Genomic DNA, 11,001 nt, shown 5'->3' on the forward strand with positions numbered 1-11,001 from the left:
TGAGGGAGGCTTTGGAAGCTACAACCAGGACACTCAGCTATTTATGATTATAACTTCGTGTCCAGATTTTAGCTAGAGAAAGCGATACCTGAAAATCAGGGCAACTGCAGGTAAAAGGTCTTATTTGACAGATATGGAAACTGAGGTCTGGCTGGGCTAAATGGCTTGCGCAGGGTCACACAATAGGAATGTGGCTGAGCAGGATGTGGACTTCAATCTTTTATTTTAGTACCTCAGATTTAGTTATACTGTGCTCTGACTCTAATGGAATCTAATGAGGATCAGAGCTCCTTGCATTTAAATTACTTTTAAAAGACAACATTATAATATTTCTTGTCAAGCCTAATCTTTATTATCATCTTAATTTAAATGATTGAGTTTATCTCTAATTAGTTTCTCCTAATAATAAATCTTTATCACCAATGGGTTTGGAAACCATGAAATACGTTTCTGCGCAACTAAGGAGGTGGGTTTTAGAACTGAGACCAGAGAGAGGTACAATTGTATTTTATACTTGCCATTATAATAAACTGAGAGATTTATTCCTGTTAAATTATAGTTAAACTCTCTAATATTTCATAACTATAACTAAACTTAGCTAAGGTAACTCTACTGCAAATTCCACAATTCCATTTTTCTCAAAACAATAATCATAATAGGAGAAAATCTTCAAGGGTATATTTTAAAGAAACGATTATTTTTTTTGAAAAAGCAAATCTGGAATCAGGACAGAAAAAAAAATTCTAAGCTGACTTTTCTTACTGTGTGTCCATGATGATGTCATCTAGTCTTAATTACATCATTAGTAAACTGGGGCTCATAATAGATGCTCCCTTCACAAAGCTCTTGTAAGGAAAAAAAAAACAGATAATAAATGGGAATTGCTTCTAGCTTTTCTTCAGAAAGGCTCTGTATTACTAAAATTTTTCAATACCATAACACTAACAATTTTACAAATTATATGTCTTATTTAAAATTTGTTATACTTTGAGGCAATCAGCACAAAAAGTTGACTAGTATATAATAAAATCACATTAAAAGCAGTTACATTGTAATGTTGCAGGAAAATTATTTGAGAATTAGCTTGTCATTTCTTTAATATATAAAATATTAGGCTAACAAAAATTTTTTAATCAATAATTTGGTTACTGTTATGGGAATTCTCTCCATACCATGAGATGGCGCAATTTGAGGTCTGCAGCCTGTCAAAATAATTTCTCAGAAGCTTAGAGATAGTTACCTGCCCTTTGGAAAAGGTGAAATGAAGAAAACAAGAGAGAGGGGAATGTTATTAATAGCTGAAGTTAGTTACATAAACTTCCTCTCCCAAAGGCAGAGGAGTGTAGTGTAAAGCATGAGGTCAGAACTGTTCCTATTTGCAGTCTTTCACTAATGAGCTCTTAGAAGACTCACTTCACTCATCTGGACATAGGTTTCTTCATCAAGTCAATTCTCTTCAAATGCATCCTTTCGCTACTTCCTTCTTTCCTTCTCTGGAATCAGGACAGATAACTAGTTCTGTGTATATAGGTGCTAAGTATTGAGAAGGATGTTGGTAGTGTTTGGTATAAGTAGATGGTGTGAGACGGCAGCCAAACAAAATTAAAACCAATAGATTCAATTCCTGATCCTGCCATGCTCCATGGGCAGCATGTGACCATGGTAAACTTCCTCTGACCTTGCCCACTTCTCCATAAAACCAGCTCTGCAACATTGACACCTGCCTCCTTTGAGGAGAGTTAGCAAGGATTAATGAGATAATGCTGCCCAAGGCCAGACTTTTAAATGAAAGCAGCTAATTATAAGCAAAGTATCAGTGGGTGAGTATATACTAAAATCTAACCCTTCATTTGTGTTAAAATGCTCCTGGATTGGGTGACATCATTCCCACATGTAAAAGAACATTTTGCTAGAGAAGGGAAAATGATTAAGAGGGAAGAAAGCAGGCCTTTGAAGGAAAGTTTAAAGACCAGGCAATAATCCCCCTGCATAAAAGAGTGAGGGTAACAAAATATTCTCTTCATTGATAAGAAGGAATATTGCATGAGTGGAAGTTTTGAATTTATTTTGAGTTCATTTTTGTGGATAGTGTGAGATCAGGGTTAAATTCCATTCTTTTGCATGTGGATATCCAGTTTTCCCCAGAACCATTTGTTAAAGAGATTATCCTTTCCCCAGTGCCATACTCAATGGTGAAAAATTGAAATTTTTTTCTCTAAGATCAGGAAAAATGTAAGAATACCTACTTTCATCACTTCTACTCAACAGAGTAGTGGAAGTCCTAGCCAGAGAGAGCAATTAAGCAAGAAAAAGAAATAAAAGGCATCCATCCACACTAGAAAAAAGGTTGTAAAATTATAGCTTTTTATAGATGATATGATTTCATACATAGAAAACTCTAAAGACTCTACAAAAAAAAAACCTGTTAAAACTAAGAAGTTATTTCAGAAAAGTTGCAGGATACAAAATTAACAAACAAAAACCAGTCATTTCTATATACTAACGACAAACTATCTAAAAAAGAAATTAAGAAAACAATCTCACTTACAATAACAACACCAAAAAGAGATAAAATACCTAAGAATAAATTTAGCGAAAGAGGTGAAAAACTTGGATACTAAAAACTATAAACTACTGATGAAATATATTAAATGAGACATAAACAGATGAAATGACATCCTATGTTCATAGACTGGGAGACTTAGTGTTGTTAAAACGTCAATACTATGCAAAGTGATCTATAGATTCAATACAATCCCCATTGAAACTCCAATGGCACTTTTACAGAAATAGACGGCACTTTTACAGAAATAGGACACAACCATGTGCATTTATATATTTCAAATATTTACTTTCCATTAAAATAACTAGTATTCTTGTAGTACTGCCCATAGAATTAGTTCAGTAAAAATTATTTTATTTTTCAAACTACTGCTTCAGGATCTTAGTGACATTCTGCAAATATGGAAGGGAAAAAAATTAATCCATTTAGTAGTGTGGCAAACTCACTGCATTAGGACTCGAAGACCTAGATTTCAATTTCAGCCACATGATTCATTAGCTATGAAATAATGAAAGTAATACTAACTGGAAAATTTGTTCATTTGAGTTGTATTTTTTAATGTGCAATTATTTTTCACATATACTAGTATTTAATTTCTATCATATTCTCTCTGGGGCTCAGTTTCTTGTTTGGGAAATGAGGATACCAACTCCTACTTTGCCTACTTCACAGGGATATTGCAAAGATGAAAGACAAAAGCTATGTAAAATTACATTTAGAATCACAAAGTGTTGTGTAGAACTATTATTGCCATTAATGTGAAGAGTCAGTATGGCAATGTATAACAATATTAAGGATCAGGAGAGAAAAGAAGAGTGAAGTTGACTTAATCGGTCAGTTGTGAAAACCTGCAGGCAGCAAGCCTGGACCTTATAATATCTCATATCCATACATACTTTCTAGGTCTCCCACAAATGAACAATAATAGGTTCATAACCATAGGCCTGCAGATTAAAGGAATTCTGGCTAAGGATGCATTTCCCAGTCTCATCTTATATCTAAGAAATTTGAGTTAGTCTCAGATGATTTCAAGTTGTCTCTCATATATCAGGGCTGTGAAAGTTCTTAGAACACATACATATACAGGAAACTTTATTTTTCTCTTGGGAAAACATTGTTCCGAGACTGAAATGGCTACAATATTCTCTAAGGCAGTCAAAGGCTACCTCCTTCTATGTGCTGAAAATGATTACGTAAAGAAATTGGTTTGGGGCGTGCATGCTATGAGGCTGTCTCATTACGCTCCCATTCTGTTTACCTTCTCAAAACGTTTTTCCCAGTGTGGGACATATAGCCCACACATACGATTTGGTCAGAAAAATCAATAGATGCTTAAATGCTTGGAAGCATTTATCTGTGTTCACAAGAGCCTATCTCTGTGCTGAAATAAAATGCTTTTTGATCAGAACCTCCTCTCTTAGCACCTAAAAACAAATACAGATGGAACCTGTTCAATCAGAGCAGAAAACCACCAAACTCAGGATGAATCAAAGATTTTCAAAACATATTGACAGAGCTAAAAATATGTTTACCTGGGCAATTATGTCTGTAATTTCTGAATAACTGTGGCATCGTCTTACACAAGTTCGTGCCAAAAAGTTTTCCACTAACCGTGTTCCGACACCATATCCCCTGTGGATGAAGAAAAGAGTCGTCTAAAAATTACATTTGAGTAATCAGTGAAGTTTTTCAATGTTTAAGAATGGATTCATCTGTGCAGCACTTGTACAAATAGATAACAAATTAAAACAAATGTGACAAGCCAAATGACTATTTGGCAGTGGGCTCCTTCTTTGTCCCACAGACCACAGAAACAGAGAGCAGTGCATCCAGGAAATATTAACTAGTCTACAAACAAAGAGATTTGAGGAGTTGAAGATGGCCCAAGTTTGACGGTGTAAACTAAAGGTAAGGAAAGTCGGTTGGTGTTCATAGCCTAATGTTTCTCATCAGCAGCTAACTTTCTTATTGTTAGCTGTTGATGGAAACAGAATGTGGGTCTAGCTAACTTTGCTGTAGGTGTGGTACCTGGAGGCTCATTCTTCTCCTAGCATCGATATCATGATAGGAGGGCAGGCGTGTCTGGGATGGGCTCTGGAAAGAGGGGAAGAAGGGAATAGAGAAATCAATTTTTGTTGCCAGTGCAGATTTCAGTAGTTGGGACTCTGAAGTTTAGTAAAAAGGAAAAAAAAGCCAAATTAAAAAAAAAATTCATTTTCCATTCCAGGGAAATCAAATTTATGGGGCTTGAGAGAAAATATTTGTATTAGCTCCACCTCACAGCAAATAACTGTGGACAGTTCTGAAAGCATTTTATTGAGATGTGATCATGTAACTGAATATGTGGCTAAGATGGCTGAATAGACACCCTCGACAAGATAAAACTAAGAACTTCCAATCTAGTTAAGGAAATAGAACCGTGATGGTGGAAAAGAAAAAGAATAAGACTGCTTTTGTCAAGACTCTGAAATAAAATTTATCTTTTAATGTCATGCTACATATACAGAGATAAGTGAAACTATTCGAACAGAGCAACTAAAGGCCCAGCAAGATAAAGACACCAAAGTTCGTAGAGGCAATATTTGCTTCATAGGGTCTAAAAAGCACGGCGATATTTGGTGACAGGGTGATTGGGGAAGACAGATTTGATGTCCGAGTGCTCATGAATTCACTAAATCTATGAGATAATTCTGTTTATATTTCTGAGTCGTTAGAGACATTCATTTTAGCTTACTTGCCTTTCAAGAAAAGTGTTTTATTGTTCTAGTTAGGAAGTTCACCCTGAAAAGACTTAAAAAAAAAAAATGCATACTTTACAGAAATAGTTGTATCAGGAGTTAAAGACTGTTTTCAGTTTTCAAGTGTATATACAGGCTTGGTCACTGGGAACAGCGACGGGAAGCCAGAATGTAATGGTCAGTGTTGCATTTATATCTTTCTTTGGTCAAAGGGTAAGTTTCTGCAAAGGAGATGTTTTATGTATTTATATATCAAATTAAAAATGTAAGATGCTCTTAGCAGAAGCTATTAAGGAAATCCAAATGTGAATTGTTTTTCTTAAGGCAAGTCCTTTCTAAAACCTCTCAAAATTTATTCTTTAACTAGTATTTCATCCATATTTGTTAAAATGTATTCTCAAGTAGTAGCTAACAAGAGGGTTTCTTTTTTTAGTCAAATAAATGAATATCTTCATTTTCTAAAGCTGTTCCACAAAACAATCCAAATTTCACATAAGCTAAATTAAATGATGTAATGTATGGAAATGTCATGTGTCACAGGTATAAGTGTGACCTAAGTGTAAAATAACTTAAGCAACTCTTGCTTTTACAGATAATGTAATGGAGGGCATGCTCCTGACTAAGAAGAAATGTAAAAAACAAACAAAAACAAAAACAAAAGGTATGTGGACCAAAATAAATAAATACAAGACAATGAAAAGAAACTTTTCAATAGAAAAAAAGATAAGCAATATAGAAAGTCAGAAAACTAAGGGTTCGGAGAAAAGAATCTTTCAAACTTTATGTTTTTCTCTATATTCTAACTGAAAATACAAGGAATTCTTTTTTAAACCTTTAAAATGTTTAATGAGGCCAAATTTTCCACTCAACCTGTCTAACTAAATCTTCTACCTAGGACAGGTTTTCCAGCTATCGTCCTGTTAGAATCCTTTTTAAGAGCCATTATTAAGACATTCGAAAAATGTCGAAAGACATTTGATGATTAGGCAATAATCTGATCATCATATAATTATTCCGAGAAAATTAAAGGTTGAATTTAAGAAGGAATTTCCATTAATAAAGACAAACTTTATTTTAAAAGGAAGAAATAGATTCCTCTATTTAGTATATATTTCAAGTAAAACATAATAATGGGAAAAGCATCCAAACAATAAAATACTACAAAGGAAAAAGTAAATCTCCCTTCTACCCATAATCTCCCATTTTCCAGGTCCTTCAAGTAATGACCATTAGTGATTATTTTGCATATCCTTCCATATATGATCCATGCTTATGTAAGCACATACTGATACTGGAAGGAGTTATGTTAGAACAAAATATTTCTGAAAAGAAGCAGATTTGATGATTCATCATATTGTTAAAAGAACAATTTCAGTTTTACCAAATCCTAAGTTTATGTAACTAGCAAAAAAAATGATTTCCAACTAAATGATTTCCATGCTTGAAACTCTTGGAAAGAAGTTCCTTCCTATTACTTTATACTTTATGACTACAAAATGGCACCTATCAGAAATTATATTTAGCTTTAAGGTGTTATTTACTGAAATAGAAGAACTGGTGAAATGGAGCAAGAGAAGTCCTTAAAAGTGGACAAAATTCAGAGGAGGTTAAGAAACAATGTATATTCCACAAGAATGAAAGACTTCTACTTACATTTTATCTAAATATTTATTCACATCTTCATCTTTTTCATAATCCTTACACAGTTGGGCAACCAGGGCTCCATAGGTGAGGACAAAGAGATCTTTGTTCTGGAGAAAAATGGATAGTTTTACATTACATGCAAAGTTTCAAATAGTATACTCTTCTTAGTTACAAAACTTTATTTATCTTTATTTACAAAACTTTCTAGTTGGAAGCAGCCTTCAGATCATCTGTTCATTTTTTCCACCCTCCTATTAATTATTGCAACAATTTTCACCTTTAAGAACAAATTATACTCATATTTGGATACATAGCTAGAAGGAAAAAAAACTGTGAAATAAAATTAATTTCTTAACAAAAGGACATCTTCCTATGCATTTGCTCATATAACCTGCAACTTCCAACATTCACGTGGAAGTTTTTTAATACTAATTGCTAATATAAATTCATTTTGTTCTACAATGGCCTTGAGTACATGCCGCCCATGTTTTCATTTGGAAGGAATAACTGGGTGAGACCTCTCACGAGTCTGTACGATCCCTAATGGGTTCCAGATCATCCAAAAAGACCAACAGGATGCACTAAAATGCAGTAGCAAATTTGTGATATTCTTCTTTATACTTAGAGAAAAAAGAATTTTTACTTTCCTCACAGATCTCCAAAAATATATGTCCTGTTTTCAGAGTAAATTAAACATTAAAACTAAAACTGAGACTAATTGAGGTTTGGTTTAGCATAGATAGGTTGAAAATATGAGAAACAGAAAACATAAAGCTCAATCAATCCATTTTTTAAAGTCTCTCTGTTTTGTGTCTACTACTGAATACTATCTAAGAAAGGAAAGGGGATATTAGAGATCATTTATTCCAATGCTCTCAGTCCTACAAAGGAAGGAATGAGACCTCAGGAGAAATGAGTGACTTGCCCAACTAGCCAGCAATTGGCAGAGCCAAGGATGGAGTCTGAGACTCCAGGCTCTATTCTGACATAGGAATTATCTCGGAAGTACACAAAAGAAGCCACTGTTCAGAGAAGAAGTGGGTGGGAGAAGGAGGTGTGAGGGAGTCCCACCATTGAAAACAACCGTGTTTTGTGAATAATCTTGTATTTTCATGGAAGGTCAAACGTGGATTTCAGGTTGGAAGAGGTATCCTTACCTCTAGGCCCAGGTATCTTGAAGAGTCTACCGTGGAGGGGAAGATAAAGCCTGATAACATGTATTCAATTTCTTTTTTAAATCATGGGCAGAAATGGCTCAACAAACCAAAAAAATTGTTTATTCAACAAAGTAGCTTCTATAAAATGTTATGTAATTTTGACCCAAATATTTCCAAAATTGGCCCAATACTACCAGTATGTACTCCCTTATGACATGATTCATATACTTTTTTTAATCAAGTAGAATATTTATTATCACTAAATAAGTAGATGAAATCTAAATATTATATAGCACATGTGGACATAATTTATGTTGAAAAATATAAATTAAAATGTCATAAATGTATTTATAATATATGTTATATACATTAATTGACACTACATTAAGGACACTAATACATATAATTCATAATTAATATACTAGTAATCCTACCAGGAAACAGAGGATGTAAAGCAAGTGATCTGGACAAAAACATTGTTAAATTGGAAAAGAGTTATTGTATATTCAATTTTAATTCTGCTCTTATTTAAATTTTCCAAGAACCTAATCATAAGCCACAAGAAATGGCTGTAAACTATACAAGAAACATCTGCTTAACATATAAAGAACCACAGCAGAAGATAAATTATTGCTATGTATCAATACGACAGTATAACATAAGCAAAAGTGAAGGAGAGAGAGAGACAGAGAACAATAACATTGTTGTTTCGCTAGCAGTAAAACAAAAGAATTTGAAAAGGAGAGAAAATTATACCCTACCTACATGCCAGAGTCTTGCATGGTGTCCCTTTATAAGGAATAATGACATTTTCTTGTGTGTGTGTGTGTGTCTCTCTCTCTCTCTTTCTCTCTCTCTTTCTCTCTCTCTCTCATTATGATGGGTGGATACTAACTATATTTCAGCTGAATTTAAGATCAATGCCCATAAAGGCCAGATTTCTCCATTCTGCTTCATGGCCAAGGGTGTACTTCGAACTACTTGTCCAGTAGGGTCTCAGATCCAACCATATGACCACAGGAAAAATCAACATAACTTTATATGTTTTAAAAATAATCTTTTTCACATATGAGAAATAAAACATCAATAATTATTTCAGGAGTTTGGGGATATATCAGGACAAAAAAAAATGTGTATTTATCAAATGATTAGGTACAATATGAACTATGTACTATACTTTTTTAGTTTTTGAGAGTCCCACAAAAAAAATAAATCAAGATTCCAGAATGCCAGGGGTGGCATCTGCAGGCATTTCCAATTGAGGTGTGCATGGGTCAGTCATATAATTTTAAGTACCCGTGGCTGAATTTGCTTAATTTTATGTAATGCCCATCAGTCTCCTGAAATAATGAACAGAGCTTTAAAATTAATGAGTTTTTAATGTATATAACTTCTGAATGCCTGAAACTACAATAAGAGAGGATTAAAGAAGAACATACAAATCTAATCTGCAAATAATTAAGTTTTTAAAATAATTCTGAACTTGGAACATATAGAAAAGATAATAGCACATGTTGAATTATAATAATGACCACTTACATTTAAGACTAAGAAATATATTTTTAAAGCCAATCTTTTAGTAATGCATTTTTGATGACCTATACCTATTTAATTTAATATATAATCAACAATTTTCTATACATTTTATTTTGTATATCATGAAGCATGAAATAAAACAAATTATAAATATGAAACAAAAAGAATTGCTTACCCTTTTCATATTTTCTATAAGAGACAAAAAATCTTGACACTTTTGTAGATAAAACTAGTCAGAAGAGAAGACCCAGAAATATGGTAAAGAATTAATTATTCTGTTACAGTATGTAAGAGGTTATTGTAACTATTCCCAGAGGTGTCTTTTGATTCACTCCACTAAACATTCTCTGCTCCACTAAATAACTACTCAAAGCATTGCCTTTCAAAATAAATCAGAAATCACTTAAGAAAACATTTCCTCTGACATAGAATAAAATATCTTTGAGAATGTTTATAAAAAGATCTTACTATTTTATGGTATTCTGGTCTTCTGTGCGCAGGGCGAGACATAGTGCTTGATGGATGAAGAATGTGATCTTCTGTTTCTCTTCTTTGGCTTTGTTTTGTTTTTGCAAGTTCCTCTTTGCTTTGAGACACGTGTACTACTTATGCATCGTACTGCTTTTGCTCTTTGCTGAACTGAAGAAAACAGTCATAAGCAGAACTGTGCTGTAGCCATGTACCTTGCCACCCATCAAATAAATACTGCTTGTGAGAATCAGTTGTACTATAGAGACATAAAAGCTGAGAGTGGGAAGTCAGACCAGAAGCATTGGCTACTGAAATTCTTCAACCCAAGGGAGTATGAGAGTGGTGTTTTGTGCGCATGCCAAGGCATTGTTTTAAAATCACAAACAGAAACCTTTACAATCCAAGATAGATCTAAATGTTAGCATTATTCAGTCTTTGTATTGATTGTTGTGTGAATTTGAGACAGGATCAGCAATCTATAGGCATTAAACACTGGTTCAGACCTAATCAACGACTCTAATGGGTATTACATTATCTCCCAAATAATGGGCATCACAGACTCCCCCCCCTCCATCTTGTGTGATTACAAAATTCAAGTATATCTGGTAACTTATTTTTCATACACAGAAATTTGAAGAAGTGATAGAATTTGGGTGCTGATATTTTCTTATAAAACTGTTGTTCAAAATGGGCATTCTAGTTTAATAGTGTATAATGATTCTGGCAGCGAAAGTAAGCCCTCAGTTTTCTTTTGACAGTCCCTGAGATGTTAGCTATTTAAAGTTCTGTTTATTTACGCAAAAGCATAGAATTTAAAGTTAAAACAAGAAACTCCCTCAACTTGACAACTGCAGGATATGGAGGATCAAAAACATTTCCAGAAATAGAAGCA

General features: G+C 33.7%; 1 protein-coding gene across 1 annotated transcript in view; it reads right to left on the reverse strand.

The window, feature by feature from the left end:
• Window positions 1-10,239, reverse strand: part of TRAPPC3L (trafficking protein particle complex 3 like) — a 34,353-nt gene extending 24,114 nt beyond the window's left edge. Inside the window, exons 1-3 of the mRNA XM_016163662.2 lie at window positions 10,107-10,239; window positions 6,955-7,052; window positions 4,096-4,195 (exon numbers count right to left, since the gene is read on the reverse strand). Of these exons, the coding sequence (XP_016019148.1) occupies window positions 4,096-4,195; window positions 6,955-7,052; window positions 10,107-10,148 (240 nt within the window). The 5' untranslated portion in view covers window positions 10,149-10,239. The remainder of the gene's footprint in view (window positions 1-4,095; window positions 4,196-6,954; window positions 7,053-10,106) is intronic.
• Between the last annotated feature and the right edge of the window lie 762 nt (window positions 10,240-11,001).

This window comes from Rousettus aegyptiacus, unplaced genomic scaffold (genome assembly GCF_014176215.1).
Source record: "Rousettus aegyptiacus isolate mRouAeg1 unplaced genomic scaffold, mRouAeg1.p scaffold_m13_p_1, whole genome shotgun sequence".
Classification (NCBI taxonomy): Eukaryota; Metazoa; Chordata; class Mammalia; order Chiroptera; family Pteropodidae; genus Rousettus; species Rousettus aegyptiacus.